This window comes from Danio rerio, chromosome 8 (assembly GCF_049306965.1).
Source record: "Danio rerio strain Tuebingen ecotype United States chromosome 8, GRCz12tu, whole genome shotgun sequence".
NCBI classification, from domain to species: domain Eukaryota; kingdom Metazoa; phylum Chordata; class Actinopteri; order Cypriniformes; family Danionidae; genus Danio; species Danio rerio.
The window spans coordinates 30,667,335-30,692,608 of NC_133183.1; the positions used below are offsets into that span (position 1 = coordinate 30,667,335).

General features: G+C 34.5%; 1 protein-coding gene across 3 annotated transcripts in view; it reads left to right on the forward strand.

Annotated features, from left to right (window-relative positions):
* Positions 1–6,720: 6,720 nt before the first annotated feature.
* The window catches only part of tcf15 (transcription factor 15), a 51,181-nt gene continuing 32,627 nt past the window's right edge, over positions 6,721–25,274 (forward strand). The window contains exons 1-3 of one of the 3 annotated variants that reach the window (XR_012383559.1): positions 6,721–7,430; positions 8,175–8,292; positions 15,714–16,171. Coding sequence is in view for 1 of the 3 variants with exons in the window: in NM_130972.1 (NP_571047.1) it covers positions 6,945–7,430; positions 8,175–8,240 (552 nt within the window). In the remaining 2 variants the exon portion in view is untranslated. 3 annotated transcript variants of the gene reach the window in all.

The window sequence follows — 25,274 nt, forward strand, 5'->3', positions numbered from 1 at the left end:
CTTGGGCTGCAGGGTGATATGGCTGTGCCCAAAAGTCGTTAAAGTGCTTCACATTGATTCAAAAAGTCGCTTTGTTAAAATGTGGTCAAAATTTCGATACCAAAAATTGTTGAGACAGAGAACAAGATCCCATTAAGTGATCTAAAAATGTAAATGAATGGAAAGCTCACGGGAACCATGAGTTTTTGACAAGATATTTATTTATTATTTTACATTGAATAGCATTTTGCATTCAGACTGTAATGTTGCCAAAACTATCCCTAATACATGACTAAAATGCAGTATAATGCATGCCAGTAGCAGAGGTCAGCATTTGGTGATATCACTTTGTTAAAATGTGGAGTCAAAATTTCGATTTCAAAAGTTGTCGAGCCAGAACAGATCCCATAAAGTGATTCGAAAATGTAAAAAAATGGAAAGCTCATGTGAACCCTGAACTTTTGACAAGAGATTTATTTATTATTTTGCCAATAGTATTTCAGTAGTTGGCAATATCACTTTGTTAAAAAAAATAAATAAACTCAAAAGCCAGTGCACCTACAGGCCTGTAGAGACATTCTTGTTTTTATTGTCAAGAAATGGGCATGTCTATTAAACATGTTTAAAAGTTTGCCCCCAAAACCTAATTTTAGTGTATATTTTGTACTGTAAATTCTTTTAAAAACGTAATTTTAGTGTATATTTTGTACTGTAAATTCTTTTAAAAACGTAATTTTAATGTATATTTTGTACTGTAAATTCTTTTAAAATGTTTTTGTTTTTTAATGTAAACAATGTGAAATGCCTTTGAAACTTAATATAAAGCTTTAACTGGTGATTGTTTGGAACTCTCATATCAGTGATCAACTTCATTGATTATTGCCCTCCCCAGGCTTGTAAAAACAGCATGCAGGTGTTTTGAAAGTGTGGTAGGTGTCGTAGGCTATGGGAGGGGGTTGTTGGTGCAGCTGAGGGGACAGAAAGCCCAGGGTTTAAGTGACACTGGCATGTTTGTGAAAGCTGCACCAAGTGACATATTACGGGCCGTGGATGCTCCGAGAAAATAAATGAGACAGGGAAAGAGGGTCTGGAAACCATTTGCCACTGTCTCACTCTCTCTTTCTTAGATCATTCTTAACATCTGCCTTGTGTTTATTTACCCAACACCCGCTTCTGGCTATAAACAAACCATCTCTGCATGAGCTCAGTCCCTGCAGAAGCTCACAGACTACAGCCCTACTCCTGTCCCTTGACCACAAACCAAGCCAGCAAACATATATAAACATTATCTGTATTCTTGCTAATGACATCTGCTTTGATCCATTCACTACACTAATAACAAAATGCTGGATTAATGCAACGATGGGACAAAACTAATGTTAGGTTAACTATTTGAGTTTAATTTTAATTATATTTTTGAATTAAATGCATGGATTTACATGACTACTGTGAGAATGTATGTAATCATGCATAAAACCCATGCATTTTTTGTGTTGGTCATGCACATTCATATAAAAAAAAAAAAACGATAATCAAAAGACAGTACTTTTTATATACAGTGCTCAGCAGAAATGAGTCCACCCCATATTCAAAATCAATATTTTTTTTATCCAATTCTCAGTGAAATGAGATCTATATAAATGGAAAGATAATACATTTATGTATAACATACTGATTCAAACTACTATATTAATAAAATCCACTTTGTTAAAATGCAGAGTAGAATTTTCTATAGATCCCCTAAAGTAATTCAAAAATGGGAATGAATGGAAATAATCTTAATTTGTGACCATTATCTTTTTTTTCAAAATTAAGATTTAAACATAATCTGAAAGCTGAATAAATAAATGCATATTAACTCAACTGCTGGGTTTGTCTATACACTGTAAAAAATTCAACTTAAAAAAGTTGAAATTACTTGTATTTTTGGAAGTGATGTTAGTGAGGCCAGCAGGGAGCGCTCAACCTGCAGTCTATGTTAGTCCAAATTCCCCAGTATAGTGAAGGGACACCATACTGTCAGCGAGTGATGTCTTTCAGATCATGTGACGTTAAACCGAGGTTTCGACTCTCTGTGGTCATTAAAAATCCCTTCTCATAAAGAGTATGGATGTAAACCCAGTGTCCTGGCCAAAGTCCTTCCATCGGCTCCTAATAAACATGGCCTCGCAATCCTCCCCATCCACCAAATTGGCTCTATCACTGTCTCTCCACTCCACCAATAACGCTGTTGTCCTGTGGCTGTCGTCGCATTCATCCAAGTGGATTCTGCACATTGGTGGTGGTGTGAGGAGACAATACACAATAATAAATGTGCTATATACATACACATTACATTACAAAAATCTGTAAAAATGTCTGTACAATTACATTTAACACATTTACTTGTTTACCTAAATCAAAATTTTCTTCATTAGGTTAAAAAGATTAGTTTTGCAAGCAAAACTTTGCAAGTTCACCCAAAAAAAGCTTCTGCCAACTTGTTGCTTAAGTTGAATTAATCTCAGATCTATTTCTAACCCTAACAACAATGATAAAAATAATAGTAACACCAATAGTAACAATAATGTCATTATTATTAACAACAACAACAAAATACGCTCATTCATTCATTTTCTTTTTGGCTTAGTCCCTTTATTAATCTGAGGTAGCCACAGCGGAATGAACCGCTAACTTATCCAGCATATGTTTCATGCAGCCGATGCCCTTCCAGCTGCAACCCATCTCTGGGAAACATCCATACACTCTCATTTACACTCATACTCTACGGACAATTTAGCCTATCCAATTCACCTGTACTGAACAACAAAGTACTATAGCAATAATGCTAACATAATTAGAAATTATTATTCATTTCTAATTAAATTTTTATGGGGGAGGAGGGAGGGGGGGCAGCTCTACAAAAGAAACACTTAGCGCATGTGCGTGGGTTTCCTCAGGGTGCTCCAGTTTCTGCAACAGTCCAAAGACATGTGCTATAGTTTAATTTAATAAGCTAAATTGGCTGTAGTGTATGTGTGTGAATGCAAGAGTGTATGGGTGTTTCCCAGTACTGTGCTGCGGGTGGAAGGGCATACACTGTGTAAAACGTATTCTGGATAAGTTGGTGGTTCATTCCACTGTGGCGACCCCTGATTAATAAAGGGACTAACCCGAAAAGAATATGAATTAATAAATAAGGAAATTACACATGGCAATATTACACATGGCGAAATTACACATATTTACCTTAATTCGGTCCACTAGCCTCAATCAAGTTTGGTTTTTTGCTCTTCATTAGAAAAGTTTGGGCACCCCTGTTGTAGAGGTTTTAGAATGCTTGTTTGGCACAAACCAAGATTAGGATGGAAGTGCACACTTAGTGCCAGGAAGAACCAAAAAGGGGTTTTCACAGCGATGCCATAGAACATTTTAGTAAGAAGTACACGTTTTTAGAGTGCAGAACAATTCCATAATCCAAAAGAAACTTTTTTTTGACAGTAAAGATATCTTTATGAATTATAAGTTTCCATAGATGTTAGATTTTCTGATGGAGACATGCATCAATTCTGTTAAATTTGTTTTTGATTATTTATTAAAGTGTGTTCTAATAAGACCAAACCTGTCAAGTGTGACCACACTCTCAAAGCTGAAGTGAATCTGTTGTTACATAATTAAACAATGCTTTACTGGAACAACAAACAAATGTGACCCTAGAGCACAAAGACAGTCCTATGTTGCACAGGTTTAGAATAGCCAAAAATGCACTGTGTAAGTGATAATTATCGCTTTTCTAACATGTGAAAAAATCATTAGAGAATTAAGTAAAGATCATGAAAAACATTTTGTAAATTTCCTGCTGTGGATATATCACTAGTTAATTTCTTTTTAAAAAATAAATATTTATATTTTAATGAATTTTTCATGAACAATCAAAGAGAAACACATACACAACACTCTGTACTGTCCAGGATAAATCCCATACAATGAGTCAATAAGTAAAACAACGACAACATAGTTTAGTTTTAAGAAATCAGTAAATAATAATAAACAAAATAGATAAATTAAGTCTTAGAGGTTGAGTGGCTGGTCTCGTTTCCAGTTATTTGAGAAATAAACCCCAGAAACTAAAATTTTTTCCAATGGAATGAGTCCTCTGTATACTGTATTACTGAAATCATGTCTGCAATCCACAATTGAAATTAAGGGTTGAAGATGATATCCAATGCTAGAGCACAAGCCTTTTACCCACAACCATACCTAAAGACAAAGACTGCTGAAGTCCATCTGTGAGATGAGAAATGTGTTGTGATTATCCCAGAATAGCAAGTCCTGCATCAGGTGGTATCATTAGTTATTTTCTGATTAATAATGTCCATTACTACTTAATTTGAAAAAACTTTAAAGATGATTTTCTTAAATTTTTATAATTTTTTCCTCAGATTGCAGATTTTTAAATATCTCAACCAAATATTGCCCTGTCCTAATAAATTAATTTATAGATCAATGAAAAGTTTATTCATTCAGCTTTCAGATTATGCTTAAATCTCAATTTAATTTTTGAAACACAATTATGATTGGTTTTGTGGTCCAAGGTCACAACTTAAGACTATTTAGGAAGATCAAGTGAAATTTGTTTCATTTGTTTGTTGTTCCAACAAAGCATTGCTTTATTGTGTATATTGGTTCAAGGAGATTATTAGGGCAAATGAGGATGGTCAAATTGCCCATAAGCTGAGGTCACAGATGAGAGGTCAAAGGTTAGTGAGTTTGGTCACATAAGCACATATGGTTGATTTAAACTCTTGCATTCCTTCACACTGAAACACAAACTCAGTTAGAGAAATCCTCATCATTTAGCAGCAAGACACATTTTTCTTATATGACAAGGCCAGTCAACAATTATGACAAGAAGGAAAGGGAAAACTTATATTTGTGAGTGAGTTTGAAGCAGAAGCAACAAAATGTTCGAAGCCAGGGACAAAATAGAAGACAAATTTCAGTCTGAATATGGGACTATAAAAATAATATACAACTGACAAGTATTGGTTGATTATATAAAGAAAAGTGAGAAAAAGAAAAGAGTTGACAGAGAGAGACCCCTGCTGTTCTTTATCGTGCTCTCATGATCGTTTAGCCACTGAATGAAAACAAACCGCAGCGGGTCAACAAATCACATTTACATCATGTCATTCTAGCGCAGATCTCAATGACTGGTATTTAAAGTCAAATTATACTACACTTCTGATTGATCTATAATCAATTAACATATTTTAAAAATAAAGTTTTTAATTTTTTTTCATATTTGTTTAAAAAAAACAAATGCTTGGTAAATAAAGACAGAAGTGCCTGTGTAAATAAACATGAGGTTGATTCTGTGTATCATTGGAGTGCGTTTGCCAGCGTGTTTGTTGCACTTTCATTACAGACTTTGTGTTATTTTAAACGCCTCACTTTCAAATGGCTGCGCAATAAAAGCACTACATTTAGAGAATAATTACCGACTGAGAGTTCGGCTGCCTGCAGGTGCAACTTCTGTTTCGTTTGGTTTTTCGTTGCAGTTCATTACACCAGCTATTTTATTAAAAGTCGGTTTTTCTTGATTTCTTTCCACATCGTTAACTAATACCACCACTACTAAACTGAGTAACCTGCAGCCTTATAAAAATGCAATATTATCATGTTGCCATTTGGCAAGTTGAAGTAATAAACACAAATGATGCTTAAAAATAAAAGGGAAACATTTTTTTTGTAACAAGAAACAGTGATGACTGACATGAAATAACTGCACAGCTTAATTTAATATATTAAATGAGTATGTATGGTCATTTTAAATAAAGGAGACATAATTTAGAGTTCACTCAAAAATTAAAATGGACACACTATTTCCTCAATCTCGTCTTTTATGAGTTTCTTTTTTTCTGTTGAACACAAAAGAAGATAGGCCTATTGTGAAGAATGTTAGAAACTGATAACCGTTGACACCAATGGTACGACAAACATACTATGGAAGTCAGCAGAAAGAAAACTAACTCAAAAACGTTTATGACAAGTGAAGGGTGAGTAAATAATTACATAGTTTTATGTTTTGGGTGAAATATAATAATAGTAAAAATTATGATTAAAATAAATCGAAATATACAAAGTTTTTGTTTTAAAAAGAAATGAAACATTTTAGCACTTTTAACTAACTACATAGGTTAAGGTTAAGTTTGAGTTCAGGGTTTGTGATTTGAGTTACTGCAAATGGTTAATAAGTAAGTAGCCTACATAGAGGAAGTGTAAAATGATTATAATAAATTGTTGGTATTTACATAGAAAAGTATTTTCAACATTACTATGGCACTCCCATATATCTGACACCTGTCCAGAACAAAAAGCTTTTGATATGAGCTAAGTTATAAATACTATTTAGTTTGTTTGCAATTTACAATATCAGACCCCCAGATTATTTCATTGTTGCTTTAATTTGTTTCCAAAACTATTAAGGTTACTATATGGTGCTGCCACTGGACCTGTCCAAAAGACTTTTCATTCGTGGATGATTCTTGCTTTTTGTTTAGCTCAAATTTCTTTATCATATTAGACAACTTTGTCACTTCATTGAATTTAAAATTGTTTTCAAAATATTATCTATTAAAATGAAATAATGTGCAGAGGTCAGATTCGGCAGGTCTGTGAGATGTGGCTGTGTTTATTTGCATATGACTGACCGCTCCTCCCTGGTCCTATAAGACCGTGAGCGCTTCAGCTGCTTGAGCTGCTCGCGCACGGAATGACTTTACAGACGCGCATTAAGAGGATCTTTAACATGTGATGAGGCTGATCGACTGCTGAAACCCTTCAGAAACACACACCGGGAGTTCGGCGATGCAGTGTTTGCGTGGCTAGTGCTTGACGACAAGCCAGTATTTCAATTTGGATTCAATTTGGATATCACATCCAGCTCTTCTCAATCATATCGGAGGTCAAACATTTGTTTAGTGATGGCATTTGCCATGTTGCGGCCCATAGCCACTCATCTGGCGTACCCGGATGTTTCTATGATGTCCGAGGATGAGGAAAACCGCAGCGAGAGCGACGGCAGCTCGGAGCAGAGCTACGGCTGCTGTCCCAGCGCGGAGAAGCGGCGGCGGATGTCGCGCAAGACCACCGTAGGCAGTGTGGTTATAGTGAAGCAGCGGAACGCAGCAAACGCGCGGGAACGTGACAGGACACAAAGCGTCAACACGGCTTTCACAGCATTACGGACTCTAATTCCCACCGAGCCGGTTGACAGAAAGCTGTCAAAGATTGAGACTCTGCGCTTGGCCTCCAGTTACATCTCACATCTGGCCAATGTGCTCCTGATAGGGGACGGAGGAGAGGACGCGCAGCCTTGCGTGAGCGCGGTTTACAGCGCGCAGGGGGATAGTGGAGGAAAACAGCCGCGCACCATCTGTACTTTCTGTCTCAGCAGCCAGAGAAAAGGGGTAAGATTCAAATAGACTAACATGCAATAAAATCTGTTTGGTCAGTGTCTAAAAACAGAAATAGCCTTATAAACATTTATCTTTATAGTAAATATATAGTTGCATAGGCCTAATATACAGGGCTAATAATTAGAGGTAATAGCTTGGTATTGTTTCTAACCCTACCATTGAACCTAACCTGTGGTTAGGCTATAAGTTAAGTACACTGTAAGTACATGCTAAGTACACATACAATAAAATAACGTGCAACAGTAAACATTTATGGATGGGAGATGGGCAGGACGCGCAAACCTGCGCACCTCAGAAGTGCGAAAGAACCTTGAAATGCGATACGGCTTAAGTATGAAGCACAATATAACTACATTTGGTTTTGAACACATTTGACACAAACTGGCAGCTCTTTTTTTCTAGTTTTAGTCATGTTGATTATAATGGCTTATCCAAGTAGCCTACAATTAAAACTTTTTTTTCACGTTTGGTTTTCTTTAATAGACTACCTAACTAATTTTTCAGCAATTTAGCCTACTTCTCAATAGTTTACTCTTTGCATGCCATACACACCGTGGGCCTACCCTGTAGATATCTGTAGATATTTAATCAAGGCCTAAATTGCAGAAGACATTTTCAATTGTCAGACTTAAAATTTTAAACGTCAACAAAGATATAATAACATAGGTATGCTATATGCTTGCAGAGTCTAGATACCATGTTATGTGTATATTTATTTCTTTTTGGCTTTGGTAGATAAAGGACTCGACTGACTGTGTCCGCATGCGGGGAATCGCTTCACTGCGCATGTCTCGCCGGTAGCAGTGGCAGCAGCGGCTGCGGGAGGTGAAGTGACACTCAGGGAGAGCGAAAGGTGAGCGAGACTCCTCGCAACAGAGATTTTCGGAAGACTCGCCATTCAGACAAGCGACAATTTCGAGTTTTTTTTTCTGTGTGTTTTGTATAGTGATGTGAACATTTAAAATGCAGTGCATAATTATGTCTTTTTTCTTGTTTTCTTTTTTAAAAAGAGATTTTATACATTTTATACACAAATTGTGAAGCGCCATGGTGAAAATAAAATTTATTTTTTCAATTTTCAAATGTCCTCTGTCAGTTATGCGTGCATGACACATGACATTTAAAATGTTTTGGTTGAAAGGACTTAAAAACTTCTCCGTATTTTTTATATAGGCTAAGCTGAATGAAGAGCTTTCCCAATGTCTTTGGGTTAATAAATCATTTTTATAGCATAATATTAAAGACGAGTACTCATGCAATTATTGCTGTTGCATAGTTGTTGTTTGGGCATTTTGTCAAGTGTTTTAAATCTACATATAGTAGTCATCAGCTGCCTTAAAATTTTAAGTTGAACCAAATCAATTTTACAAGCATTTTCAACTTACATCATATAAACTGACTTTATATATCAAGTTAAATGCTGTATAATGTAATTAAGTTAAAACAACTTAAATTAACATATGATCGTGTTGTAATGTTTTATGGAGCATATTATGTTTTAAATCAAAACATCAACAGATAAGACTTTTATGCATGGGCAATAGTTCCAGCTGTATGCAGGATTTCAGTGTTTGTATGTTGACAACCCACACAATGATTTAATTTACTTTTAAGTAATGCACAGGTATTTACGTGTTAATGAAAGAAAAAAAAAAAACTAAACCATTCATTAGTTATAAGTGCGTCAGAAACAAATAAACAGTCTGATTAGATTCAAAAAGGTACATAGTTAACCCAAAAATGCAAGTTTACTCACTATTTACTCTACCGCAAGTGGTTCCAAACCTTTATGAGTTTCTTTAGTCATTTAAAAGCTAAAGGAGATTTATTTGAAGAAAAAGTGAACCTGTAACCAATGACATCTATCGCAGGAACAACAAATATGGATGTCAATGGTTGCATGTTTTCAGCATTTCTCAAAATATCTTCTTTTGTGTTTGACAGAAGAAAGAAAGTGAAAGAGTTTGTAAACAGAAAATAATGACGGAATTTGGATGAACTTTCCTTTTACATCACATTAATAAAATCATTAAATAAAACTGCACAATTTGCATAATTATAAAAGTGAAGTCTTTAACTGTTAAGTTGTTCCAAGTTACAATGGGTTTACTTACATTATTTTTGTAAAGCCAGTATGTTGCTTTTAAGGCAATTGGCTTACTTGCTTTAAGCAGCTAATCACTTTTTACAGCGTTTAGTTACTTTATCTAAAAAAAAATTAATAATAAAAGAAATTAATAAAAATTAATAAACCTGTTGCCCTAAAAGTGACAAGTTGACTTTACTTAAAAAAGTGAGTAAACTGAGAATTTTTAAGTTGACTTAATATACTTCTTTATAATCATACCCATTTATTTAATAATTTAAGGCAATGGAATTACAATTTTTTAAGTAACTTACTGCTGACAAGTTGACTTTACAAAAAAATGTATACCCTTTGTAACTTTCTGTTAAGTTGAATTAATGTTTTATAATTATGCATATTGCACTTGCTTTTTTTTAGATTAAAGTAAACATCACTTTTTTTAATACACCTTTATTATATTTGTTTTTTCCCCCCAGCTTCTCTGTAGCAAAATCACATTCAGTAAAATAAATCTGCTCTTTCAGACTCCAGTGTGTGTTCTAAATTCAATACAGGGTAAATTTTATAGACCTAATGAAGCACAAAATATGTAATATTGGAAAGATTACAGTAATTATTTGAAAACAGATGTGCTTAAACAGTCTGATACTGTAAAAAAGGATTAGTTGACATAAAAAGTAAGTACAATTTGCATAATTCTAAAAATTAAGTCAACTTAACAGTTCCAAGTTATAATGCATTATCTTTGTGAAGTCAACTTGCTTTTAAGGCAATTAGTTTCCTCGCTTCAAGTAACTAATCACTTTTTACAGTGTACATGATTTAATGTGGCTTTTCTGAGTATGTATAGTGAGTTTGCATCTTTTTCCTTCAGTATTAAAACCCCCAAACATGGAAAATATTTTTAAAAAGCAAGCGAGTGCTGCAAGTACAGATCAATTCCCATGGGGATTCATTTTTAGGGGCTTCAAATCAGTCAGTCATCTGAAAAACAAACATTAATTCACATAAAACCCGTCGATCGTTTCATGCATAACTAAATTTACCGCCTCTCGTTCTCTATATGTGGTCGCTTCATCATAGTTGATTTGTAACTTCTACGAAGGTCCGAATCGAAACGTTTTTGGCCTGATTTTTTTTATTCTTTTACACATATCTCTCTCCTTGTGTCTCCATGTGTTTTTGGAGATCTGGAGTGTATTAGTCACGGTAAATACTACCCTTCGTTCTTGCCGCAGCTGTGCATCTGTGAGCTGCATAAATCACCAACAGGGTCAACATGGACGGTTGGATGGGGGTAATATAGAGCAAGAGAGGGGGGGCTTGATAAAGAGAAAGCAGGGTCGAAGGTCTGGGTGAAGATTAAGCATCCGAGCTCTTAGATGCTTGAATAAAGGTCATAGGTTACTGTACAAGCTGAGTGGCTGTTTTCAAATTCAGACTTGTGATAAAGAATAACCCTGCCTGAGTGAACTGGTTAAGAAGTGTACAAGCTTATAATATGAGAGAGATTGCAAATATGTTTGATTGCTTTTCTGTTCACCGCTTTTACAGCAGTTGCATTCTTTCCAAGCGTTATTCTTATATGAATCAATGGTTTTCTTGTGATTTAGAGGTATTCTATGTTTATTTACACCTTTGAATTGCATTATGGGGCCTTGAGGTGTGTTTTGACAACTTACTATAACTTATCACTAAAATGATAAGTTATAGTTAGCAGTTAACTCTAAATTAAAGAGTTAAATAGTTAACTTTTCAGTTTCAAAGAAATAACATATTATAAAGACATAATAAATTATTTAGGATATTATTTTTTATTCTATAAATCTTTGGTAGCATTTCTTCCTAATTTCTAATTAAATTTTGGTCATTAATCTGGCTATTTCTCATTGATTGACAGAAAGTGACAGTTGGTCAGAATAACAAATGTTTTCATGTGTTGTCATCATAATTCATCGTTATTTCACCAAATGTTTTGTTTTTTTAACTGTTTGATATGAAATTAGAACAGTATTGTGTTTGTTACAAATTATTGTAAACACTTTTTTGTTATTTTGAACAATTGTCATTTTGTTCAAATGTTTTCTCAATAGCTATACATTTTTTCATCAGTAGTTTACAAAGTAAATGCAATATAAAACAGACTAAAAGAAAGTAAAATACTATTAAAAGTCTACTTTAATAATTCTAATTTTAAAATATAGGTGAAATATCTTTCAGCATTCACTTTTACAGATTTGTACTGTACATCGTGAAATATGAAAATACATTCTTATTCTAGCCTGTACTTATTAAAAGAATTAGTGCTCATAATAAATTCTTTATTTGAAAGGGGGTTAAATCGATTGGAGTGAAAGAAAGTGGATATACAATTACAAATAAAATATTTAATTAAATATGCCTTACAAGATGAACAAAAAATATGAATAAGCTTGTTACACTTATTTTAGTGAGTTTCTATTGTAAAAAATGTTTGGTAACCATATGGTGGTTATTCATAGTAATTAAACCTGATTCTAATGTTTGTGAAACATCTGTATTACATCACATAATGTAGATCCAATGATCCAAAAGCTTTGCAGTTTTTAAACAAAGTGTATATATCATAAATGCCAGATTTTAGAAGCTGTCAAGTCCATTAAGCCTGATATATTCATATTTTTTTTACTTTTCTATGGATTGAATGGACATGCCAGTTTCGATATACTGTAAAATTCTTGGGACACTGAAAAAAAAATGATTTAAATATGATCCCTTGGATTTACTACATTTTTTAGGCTAAGTGGTTGTAAACAATTTATTTGGGCTGAATTTAAACAAATTAAGTTGAACAGTACTAAATTTAATTTGTTTGTTTAAATTCAACAAATATAAATTGTTTGCAACAATTTTGCAGACATCTTTTTCCCCAGTGGATAACATGAAGGAAATTAACTCACCTTATAAGTTTTTACAAATATTAATGGAGTGAACTTAATACAATTAGGTTGTTCCAAAATTAAACTCAATTAAACATTCAGGCGTTGGTTCAGCTTATATTAAATAAGTTGTTTGAACAAACAGCAAACATCCTTTTTTGAGTGTACACTGTAAAAAATGCTGGGTTCCACACAATCTATTTGTGTTGGGAAAAAATAAAACAATAAAGTCAACTTATAAATTTTTTTTAGTTTAGGTTGATTGAACATAAAACAATTAAGTTGTCCTAACGAAATCTCAAGAATTGTGTTGTTTAGCTCATTTTAATTAAGTAATTTGAACAAGCAACAAAAATATTTTTTGAGTGTACGTTCATCTCTAAAAACCTTCTATTTATCCATGACTTTAAAATTTTTGCACGTACATAAAAACCGACAACTCTAAGAAGCATTACCTGAAATTAAAAAAATTAATTTATTCATTAAAATTTATAATGAATAAATTAAAATGAATCTAGAGTCACTTTTTGCACAAGTCCGCTCAGACTTTCAAAGCCTACAGAATATATTTCATGATAATGAATTGCTTTAACGCTGTGCAGTGATAGTGTTGTTTTGGCAGCTGGTTCAGTCTGAATTCCCCTCATCCGATGCAGATCTGCAAGTGTCTAATGTGTGACTGATGTCTCCCAGCCGGACGTCCTGAAGTCAAATCGCACTCTCGCTGCTGTGATTTCATCATTTCACAGCTGATTCTATAGGATTAACTCTGATATTTGGAGCTCCATAAATCGGGATTGATTCGGTCTCCTTGGGTCGTTCGCTTGGCTTATTAGATGCATTTCATAACAAAACCCAACAACCTCTTTCCTCCCAGACCTCAAACCTTGACACTGGTTTACTAATGACTGAGTGGTTGCCTAGTGACTCTTGTCCCAGAAGGAAACTCCCTCCTCTGAGTTTTTGGCAGGAACACTAAGTCTACAGCCAGTGTATGGATTTAGGCACGCACACACTTTGTTTGACAGACCTCGAGCATCAGGTCTGTTTTCGAGGAAGACTCCATTACCATTTAAAAATGGCCTTTTTTTGCGGCAGGTACATAATTATCTGTTAAACACTTAAAATTTTACAGTATTCATTTTACAGTCATTTATTTCACAGTATTTTAGGTGACCTATCTATTCAAAGACTCCATCTATTCTCATTAAAGCATAGGTCTCAAGCTCGACTCCTGGAGGGCCACAGTTCTGCACAGTTTTGCTCCAACCCTAATCAAACACAGCTGATCCGAATAATTAAGGTTTCCCAAACTACTAGACTATTAAGCAGGTGTGAGTTAGAGGTGGAGTTAAAGTATGCAGAGCTGCGGCCCTCCAGGAATTGAGTTTGAGACCACTGCATTAAAGGTACGTTAGTACTTAAAAAGTCCATATCTGTGATTTTTTTTTCTGAGAGTGTATTTTTTAGCTGCATTGTGATCCTTAAAGGATAAGTTCACCCACAAATTAAAATTCTCTTATTGATCACTCATTGTCATGTCACCGCTGAGACCTTTGTTCGTCGTTAAAACACAAATTAAGATAATTCATATAAAAAATCTGGGAGCTCCCTCATCCTCCATAGATTGCAACAGCCTTAATTTGTTTAGAGTCGAGAGAAATAACCAAAAACTGTATATTTGGGAACAACGGGAATATTATCAAGCAATAAGAATGTACTTTTAGGGCCATATAACAAAAATAATGACTTTATTTAACAGATTATTCTTCTCCTCAGTGTCAGCATAGCATGTTCATGAGACTGCTTTTTATACATGTCACAATCGGTTAATGCTGACGTATAGGAGGATCAGGGAGCTTTTGGATTTTGTATTTGTATTCAGAACATGAATGAAGGTCTTATGGGTTTGGAATTAAATGAATGTTAGTAATTAATAGCATAATTTTAAAAATTGGAGTGAACTAATGCTGAACTTTAAATAGTCTTTGGTCTCTTTTATATTCAGTAGCTTTAAATACTATATTTTACATTTATAATTTGGTAACATGTACTCATTGTGTACATCTCTAGCCGCATGTCATTAAATGTGTAATGAATTCCTGCAATTACATTTGTAATTACATTGTTGATTTATCTCTTACAACTTTACCCACCCTCAAACCTACAAATAACACAAAAGATGTCCCTAACCAACGTCACAACTAAATAACTGCCTAAGCAGTTTGCAAAACATAGACACAATAACACAGCATATAATTTTTGATGTCCATTAGTATTTAAGGTCACAAAATTATTTAGTTTAAGGACCATATATAATAACTTTATGGACATTAATCACAATATCTAGTCATAATTTTTTTAAAGTTTTGTTATAATGCCCTCTAACAGTTTTTTTTTTTTTTTTTTTACAATGAGTATTTTAATAAGGGCCCTATAGGGGTTAATAAAGACTTTTATAGATTGCAAAACAAAACAAAACAGAACAAAACTAAACTAAACTAAACTAAACTAAACTAAACTAAACTAAACTAAACTAAACTAAACTAAACTAAACTAAACTAAACTAAACTAAACTAAACTAAACTAAACTAAACTTTCTTGCTTACCAGCTGACTGCTTACCTCCCTATTGACCAGTTACCAGTGTGTCGGTGGCGGAACTGAAATGTAGAGCGGCATTGACCACAACATCGGGGTTCGTTTTTTCTGGATTGCGTTTTAAAACTGCCGACTGGGTTTAGGAAAGGAGTGGACGGGTCAGTCGGTGCTTTTAAAATGCTATTGGTTGGGTTTAGGGAAGAATGGTGGATTTCTGGTGGATTTACGCAAGAACAGCAGGCAGGAATGACACATGCGAGAGAAATTTGAGATCTCAAGAAGTGTACTCTGGTGGATTCGAGAAAACAAAAATGGCAAAAAACGTAGTTCTTGGGACATATTTTGCTCTCTCCAGAAATATATACAGGGGTACGTAATCAGAATGAGCCTGGGTTGAAACCAATCAAAACATTTAATTCATCTTTAAACCTTGATGATATTTTATGCTAAATCTTTATGAAAGGTTTTGTTGAGCACAATAGTAAATAATTTGACATTTGAAAGCATTGACAATTGACATTCCATTATAGAAAAAGCTCCCAGTTTCCAACATTCTTCAAAATATCTTCTTTTCTGTTCAACAGAAAAAAGATACACAAACAGGTTTGAAACAAGTGGAGGATGAGTAAACAAAGACAGAATTTTAATTTCATTTCTATTTTCTTTAAAGTGTCATCAGATGACTCTCGTTCTAAAGATGCCTGACAAAATGTTTTCAAAACCCCTTCACACACTCAGCGTTTGACAGACTTTGAGTGGACAGGTCAGTGAATGCTTGAGGATGACTAGAGGAAGACTCCCCGGTGCGCATGTGTTCATGGAAACTCCATTACTATTTAAGAAGTCTTTTTTCCGGTGGGCTCATATTTGGCTCTTGTGTGCGATGACTCCCTGAGGTTTCTGTTCTGCAGGAAGTTGTCACGGGCACACAGGAAAGCAAAACATGCGTGTCCGACCCCACCATGACTGTCTCACCGCTGTCTCACACACACGAGCACACACACACCAGATGGACGATTCCCAGACACCATAATTCACTGACAGGGCTGTATCCGGCGTGCAAACAGAACCCTGACGTCTACGGTAATTATATTAATAGTTAAATGAAATAAAAAATTGATGCATTTCAAAATATTTATGCTTTGGGACTTTTCTAAGTGCAATAAATAAAACACGATTGGTTCTTCACGGTGTTTGACCTTCAGTGCCTTTTACAGATTCTCTCCTGTGGCCTCATGGGATGGTAAAATGTCAAGTAGGTTCACAATTTTAAAAAATTTGCCTGAAATAATAGGATGTGAGGGTTTTGGCCTAATGTTTTATCAAAATGTTTACACATCCTGCGTGGCTCATATTGTTTGTCTATGGATCTACACTGAAAAAAATTATTTCTGCAAAATTGTTGCAAACTATATGTGGGGTTGAATTTAAACAAACAAATTAAATTTAGTAATGTTCAACTAAATAAATAGTTTACAACCACTTTACTTAAACTTAGTAAATCCAAGGAATCATCTTTGAATCATTTTTTTCAGTATAGATATAATTTTATATATGTTTTGTGCTGACATTTAGATATGAAGTATTATTTCATACAGTTCTCTAAACATACAAAAAAATAGTGACCTTAAAATACCATTTAAATGTTAAGAATGTTCATTCATTCGTTTTCTTTTCGGCTTAGCTCCTCTATTCATCAGGGGTCACCACAGCGGAATGAACCGCCAACTTATCCAACATATGTTTTACGCAGCGGATGCCCTTTCACCCGCAACCAACACTGGGAAACACCCATACACACTTGCATTTACACACATACAGTATACACTATAGACCATTTCAGTGTGGTCATGTCTTTGGCCCTTTAACATTTCCTGTTCGTTATCAAACTATTTCTTAACTGTAACAAGAGGCAATTCAATCATAGCTTAATGTTAAAACAGCTATCATAACATTATTTATCAATATGTGACTATTTTTTAATTCTCAGAAGCTATATAAATTAAAAATGTAAAACAGGAAATATGTTGGGATCATTGTTTTTGTTTACATCCCTCAAATGGTCTGTCTTTGGACTGTGGGGGAAACTGGAGCACCCAGAGGTAAAATAATGCAAATGCAAATACAAGGAGAACATGCAAACTCCACACAATAGTCAATTGACCCAGCTGAGGCTCGAACCAGGGACCTTCTTGCTGTGAGGCAACTTTACTATCCACTGTGCCAACATGACACCATGTTAAGAAAGTTATAGAGGCAATATAAAAACAATGTTTCTTTTTCAATGCTTAAAATCTGAAGAATAATGTTGTGTTTTACTGATTAAAAACCTATCAAACATATCAAAATGACTTAAATTACTTAGTTAATTAACCTGAAAATAACTGTAGGTTTCTTAAAGAGCCTTTGGTTACACTTTTAAGGTGTCCTTGTTACTGTAACTATTCATTTAATACTGAGTAATAATTGATTACATTAACTTACTCTATGGTTTGGGTGTTTTGTATGTATTTTTAAACAATGCAATATATGCATGCAAAAAATGCATTGCATTTTAATTTAAGGCATCCTTCTTACACTGTTATTTCACAATGAAGTAGTATGATATTAATTAAAAATATGAAAATATGAACTAGTTAGTGATTGAATAAAAGTTAGCTGCAAGCAATATAATAACAATGTTTCTGATTCATTCATTCATTTTCCTTCGGCTTAGTCCCGCCAAATACTCCAGCATAAGCTTAACACAGTGGACGCCCTTCCAGCTGCAACCCAGTACTGTGAAACGCCCACTCTCCCATTCACACACACATACACTATGGCCAATTTTTGTTTACCATTTTCACCTACAGTACATGTTTTAAGACTCTGGGCACCCGCTTTGAATGTTTTAACTTGATTGAATGGCCGTTATCAGTGGTTATCAGCTGATAGATATGGGCCAGTAGGGACCTTTTTCACCTACTGGTAGGATCAGAAGGCTGTTATCATCCATCCGGATGGTTAATCCACTATACTAATAGAGAAGACTCCAGATCTGTTTTTACATTACAGATAGTTAGGGTAGGGGTAGCATTAATAAAATAAAATTAATGGGAAATGAATATTAAATAATATAAATAATAAATTTAATATAAATAATTTTTGTTAACTTATAGCTGATTAACCATGTGGATAGATGATAACAGCCTTCTGAGCCTAATAGTGGGCACAGAAGGCCCCTACTGGCCCACATCGAACAGCTGATAACCACTGATAATGCCCATTCAATTGAGTGATAACATTCGAATCAGCTGCTCTGGGGGAAACCACGCACCCAGAGAAAACCCACGTGAACACGGGGAGAACATGGAAACTCCACACAGAAATGCCAACTAGTCCAGCCAGGATTTGAACCAGCGACCTCCTTGCTGTGAGGCGACAGTCCTAACCACTGAGCCACCGTGCCGTCCACTGCAAGCAATTATGCACAATTTATTGATATTACAATAATAAGTACATAGAACATAACAGGAGCACTTTAAAATAAGGTGCTACCAAAAACTGCATTACACATCTGACAAAAAATAAAATAAAAAAATAAAAACACTGTCTTGCATGCTACCCTAATAATTTTGGTTTTTCACTTTTAGTCCATCTATTGCATTTACAATTCAAAACACTCAAAACCCTTCTCAAAATTTCACCCCCCAAGCTTTGAGATGAAAGGAAGACGCATCACTGATTCAAATTCTCAGTCTCTCACTCACTCACACGCTTATTGTTTGTGTTCAGAGTTCAGGAGTCTGGAAGCGGAATTCCCTCAGTTGGGAATTGCTGGACAATGTAAACGCTCCAGATCCATCAGTACGGAATGCCGTCAAGCAGAAGATGTGACCCTCCCAGACATTAAGCGCTCAGGGGTGGCGAGCTGGGGTGAGGGGTCACTTTCGGTATCGTGCTAGCGATGCTTCCGAAAGAAAACAATCAAACAATAAGACACCCACACAGCAGGACGGGTGCAGAGGGAGACGGGACATTAATCATTATCATAATCAGCATCAAGTATCATCAAGGTATTTTTAATAAGGACAAAACTGGGTCAATGGCGGAAGCTCTCAGCAGAGCCAAAACAAAGCACACACACACCTTATGTTTACTTACAGACACACTGCATTGACATTCATTGTTTATATGTATACTGTATGTAAAAGCATCCTAGTGCAGTTTCATCCTATGATTATGCTCAGCTAAACAAACAATGGACCCTATTCACGAGACAGCAATGACATGTTCTTCTTAAATCCTCTTAAATATTAAGTTTAAATTTTTTTTTTTAAATTTATGTACACTATTAAAGCTATACTTTATATTATATCATATTGGATCAAATTACAAAAAAAAAAAAAATCTAACACTTATGCGAGATGTTTCTAATGCGTGTATTGACAAGACAGTCATAATAACACTATTGTTGAGTTTATTTTTTTGTTATTTGAGAAAATAAGAATGCAATACATTTATTTATGATACTCTTCCATTCACTGCTCTCTAAGTTTACTGAAATGTGAAAAGAGTCTATTCATCACCATAAAAATTAAAATGAAATTACCGGACCTACACACTGTAGCCTGAAAACAAAATGCTAATTTTAGCTAATTTTCATCTCTCAAAGACATCACTAATATGCTCTGAGGGATCTTGATCTGTCTCTTGCACAGTTTATTGAGTCTATTGTTTTTTTTAGCCATAACTTTGTCATCAAGGATTTTTCAGAGATTTTTAATAAGGTTTGGATCAGGGCTCTGGGTGGGGCATTTCATTAATTCAATGTTTCAGCATAAAAGATCTGCTTTACCAGTTTTAATGTGTAAACTGCTTGTTGTACTGCATAAAAATTGTATGTCTGAAGGGGGCCAAGATCTAGAAAAAAAAACTGCATGTTGCTATAAAAAACCACCCCCCTCCAAAAATGATACCTTTCACTGAGTTCGTAACACACTTCAGGATGGACTTTCCCCAGTTTGATGACGAACACAATGCTTCTTTATACCAATAGGGTCAACAATACTGAATTCAACAACAAAGGTTAGTCTTACCTTTTTATTGTTGCTGATGAAAGTTTTGGTCTGATAGAGCTTTTAGTCCAAATTCTCTTTAAAGTCAAGGTACTGTGTGCCAAGATTTAGATCCTTACCCTATTCAGCACTGAACTGATGAGCAATTCCAGCTGCAGTGCTGAGCTGCATTATTCAGTCTACTTACACATTTATCTTTTGTGAAATACCAGGCTTGTAAGGAACTTGAATGAATGGTCATGATTCATGAAAGTGATGTTGTAAAGGTGCAATTCTCTAGAAATCACAATTTTGAATGACCATCTTCTCTTGCTATGACTAAAAGACTCATCCTTTGGCCTTGTCTGGTCAACCTGTTGTTGCATAGTGTAGGTTTCTGATGGCTTTTGCCATTCACCTACCAGTACAAAACATTATTTTCTACTGCTTTATACTGTAAGCCTGTATTTGTTTGCAATATTTAAGATTGTGTTAAATTATTTTGTATAATAATCACAAACACACTAGTTTGTAAACTTTTTTACTTATTCTTTAAGTCATTTACACACAGACCAAAGAAAATCGTTTGTTTGTGCTGTGCCAAATAATATGGACAGAAAATTGTATTAATTTTATTTCTCTCGTAACAACTGTAGGAGTTTGTTATTGTCAACAATGTTTTTGTTAAACTGTAATATACAGTATTTTCATGATGTCTATTACATCACTGTGTGTGTGTCTGTGTGTATGAGTGCATTTTTGTACTGTGTTTTCGCATGGGAAAATCTCCCAGCTGTGGAGGCTTTGAGAGTCTGCTGTGTATTGATGGAACATTTGGGGCGTTCCTCTATGTGTGCGTGTGTGTGCGCAGAGGTAATGATCATCTAGAGGAAATCCTCAATCAAATGCCAGAAAGAGCACTCTGAACAAGCTCACTGACAGAAACATGGACTTTTACACACACACACACACACACACACACACACACACACACACACACACACACACACACACACACACACACACACACACACACACACACACGCAGCTGTGGCTGCTAACAACCTCAGGGAACTGCTGCCGACTGTACCAAAAAAAAAAAAAAAAAAGAAAACAAAGAGAGAGAGAGACTGATAATAAAACTTAGTAATAACAACTAATATCTCCATGACTACGAACACATTTCTTTAGACTCCATCAGAGTCTACTACTGTACATCAAAACAAAACTGCACATGCAAGCGATGAAACACAACTGTTTCACTAAGGTGCCAATTTTGCATAAAATACGTTTTGATCTGCATTTGTGTTGCATTTTAGGATATAAACCTGCATTTCCATTTCAAATTTCTACATGGAATATTAATTACAACAGTCATTTTTAAAATATTTCCATGTTGTTGTTAACACTACCCCAAATAAACACTTCCCTCCCTCAACAGCCTATAACTTCCCATTGAAATAACTAAATAAACATAATTAACAAGTAAAACAAAATTTTTTAAATTATAATAAATATAAAAATAATAATAGTAATAAAGATAACAAATGAATCTGCATTTCTAAGTAAAAAATCAGGCTAAGAAAAATAAAGACATGTACACTTTGACTAAACTGAGTTTAAACTCATTATATGGTGCTATTTTCAAATACAAATGTGCATTCTTTTTCAAAATCGGTATTTTACTTGCAGTTTTTATTTTAGTTTAAAAATGTAAGGGAAAACATGTTATATTATACCATTTTTTATGTAAAAGGTAGAAATGAAGGTCAAGCTCTTACTCAAATGTCAACAGATTGTACAGTAACATATAAATAAGATTAGAAAAGTTCACATCAAATAAGTACAAATTGCCAAAAGTGTGTGTTGGATTTACATTACATGCACATTGACAAAGTCTGTACATGGTCATAAGCCACGGTATGATTTTAAAATTTTTAACCATAAGTTTTTTGTTTTTATTAATTCAATAATAAGTCTTGAATTGCTTCACAGGTGCTTTCCATTTCTTTATCGAAACTGCCCTACAAAACCTTGATCTTTGAGGTGGAAACTGTAACTACAGTTTAACAAAGTGACATTTGTTGACATTTGAGTAGTTTGAAACCATTCATTCATTCATTCATTCATTCATTTATTCATTCATTTTCTTTTCAGCTTAGTCCCTTTTTTGTTAATATGGGGTTGCCACAGTGGAATGAACTTCCAACTTATCCAGCACAGGTTTTATGCAGCGGATGCCCTTCCAGCACAGCCGATGCCCTGTGCTACCCACTGAGCCACCGTGCTGCTAGTTTAAAACCACACCTTGTAAATAAAACAATAATAATAGTAATACATCTGTTAAAGTACTGTTAGCTCTTGACTAATTCAAACACTATATCACAATATAACTTTGATCAAAACTTTCACATTGAAAGAGATCAAAATCCCATAATGCAATTTGAAAGTGCAAATAAACTTATTTACAGAATGACAAACTATGCAAATTATTTAATTAGCATTTTTCTATTTAGTTATTTGTATTTTCAATGTTAAGATACAGTATATAAATGTGGAACTCATTCATTTTCCTTCAGCTTAGTCCCTTATTTATCTGGGGTCACCACAGCAGAAGGAACCTCCAGCTATTCTGGATGCCCTTCCAGCTGCAACCAAGTGCTGAAAAACACCCATACACTCTCATTTACACACGCATTCATACACTGTGGCCAATTTTGTTTACCCAATTAACCTATAGCGCATGTCTTTGGACTGTGGGGGATAACATGCAAACTCCACACAGAAATGGCGACTGGTCAAGCCGGGACTGAAAGCAGTGACCTTCTTGCTGTAAGGCAACAGTGCTAACTACTGAGCCTCTGTGCCGCCCTTAAATATAGAATTACTACTCTAAATATCGCTGCTAACACAAGCTTCATGCTAGAGAAAACACAACACATAATCTATGTATGTATGGCAGCATGTATACAGTAGTTGCCTGCATAACTGCAAGGCTCTCTTTACTTCCCACTTCCCCCTGCTGTCTCCCCATTCATTGTGTCCGTCCCGAAGTACCCCAGGCATTGTTTAATCCAGATGGCGTAATCACAACCCTCTCTCTCTGCCTTCCTCTTCCCATTCATAAAGCCTCCTATTAATAACCTGATCCCTCACTATCCTGTCAGCGATGAACAAATAAGAAGACAGAAAGAAGGAGAGAGGAAAAGGAGAAAATCGGGGGATCCCCAACATGAAGAAAACAGGATGAAGGAGAGCATGTCGTATACAGTCAGTTATGGCCAGGAGGACCTCAGTATCCAGAGAGGAGAGGGTTGATTTCCGGACAAAGGAAAAGCAAGTCCACCATCAACCACTTTCACAGACGCCTTATTTACTGCTGGGGAAAAGCAGCTTTACGGCTCAGTGATTCAGCCATTTGTGACTCCAAATGGGACTCAAAGGAAAACAAAGACTTCAAACGAACCGGACAGAGAGAGTAAGAGAGAGAAACAGGAGATGATTGTGGCTAAAATCTTTGGTAAAAATATCTGCAACTTCCACAACAGAAGCAAGTGGCTCCTTAAAAGGATGTACAGTAGTTTATCCCTTTTTTCAAACCCTATTCCCCCCAATATTTCAAATGAAAAATTACACACCCTCAAGTGGTTCTATTTACAGTAAGAATGTTGAGAAATGACAGCCATTGACAATCATAGTAGGACAAAGTAAACAAAAAAGACACAAGTAGAGTAGCAAATGATGACAGAATTTTTGGTTTTGATTGAACTATGCCTTTAAGTATTTATCCCTTGTACTGTATAACTGCTTTTTATAAGTACAATTAATATTATGATGACTTTATTGTACGCCACAGTACAGACTTTGCAAAACAAGTTATTTTTCCCTAGTCACCTTCTCTGAAACCATGAAAATATGCACTATGAAGACACTCATTTTCCGGCAACTGCTTTTCAACAGTTTCTAATGCGTCAGTGTTTCCATTCTGACATTATATTTGACAAAAATCAGATTTTTCAAGACTTTGGTGTCTTCCGTTTATTGACATACCTTGAAAAGTCACAAACAAGATTTCTGTGTGTGTGTATATATTATATTATATATATGTGTGTGTATGTATATATATATATATATATATATATATATATATATATATATATATATATATATATATATTGCTGTATATATATACATATTGCTGTATATATATATATATATATATATATACATACATACATACATACACACACACACACACACACACACATATATGTGTATATATATATATATATATATATATATATATATATATATATATATATATATATATATATATATATATACATATATATGTGAGTGTGTGTGTGTGTGTGTGTGTGTGTGTGTATGTATGTATGTATGTGTATATATATATACATATATATACATTATATATATCCATAATATAATATCTAATATAGTATTTAGAATTTAATTTGATAAAATGTTATAGAAAAATTTATATTATGAATGCAACAAGGCTGCGCGGTGGCACAGCGGGTAACGCTGTCGTCTTACAGCAAGTAGGTCACTGGTTCGAGCCTTGCTGGATCAGATGGAACTTCTGTGTGGAGTTTACCTGTTTGCCCATGTTAAGCTAAATTGTCTGGAGTGTATGTGAATGAGCGTGCATGGGTGTTTGCCTGTTATGGGTTGCAGCTGGAAGGGCATCTGCTGTGTAAAACACAAGCTGGATAAGTTGACGATTCATTCCGCAGTTGAATAAACCTTTATTAATCTTTATTCTTAATTTTTATTAAACTATAAAAACATTTTATTAATCTTTATACTTAGTCCCTTTATTAATCTGGCGACCCGAGATAAATAAAGGGACTAAGCTAAAAAGAAAACGAACGAATGAATGCAACAAAGACATGTTATGTGCTGACTGAATAAGAAGTTTTAATTTCAGACATTTGTTTTGTTATTATTTTTAAAATATTATAATTATCGGTGTGTAATAAATCTGAAAGTACATTATTTTCATAAAGAAGACAATAATTTTGCAATTAATGTATCAATAATTTAATAAACTGTTTTACTTAGCTTATTAAACTATTAATTTTCTATTAATATTATTTTTGCTAGTTTTATTAAAACAATTTATCTGAATCATTTTATTATTTTTTTTAAATGAGCAATTTAGAAACTCTAAA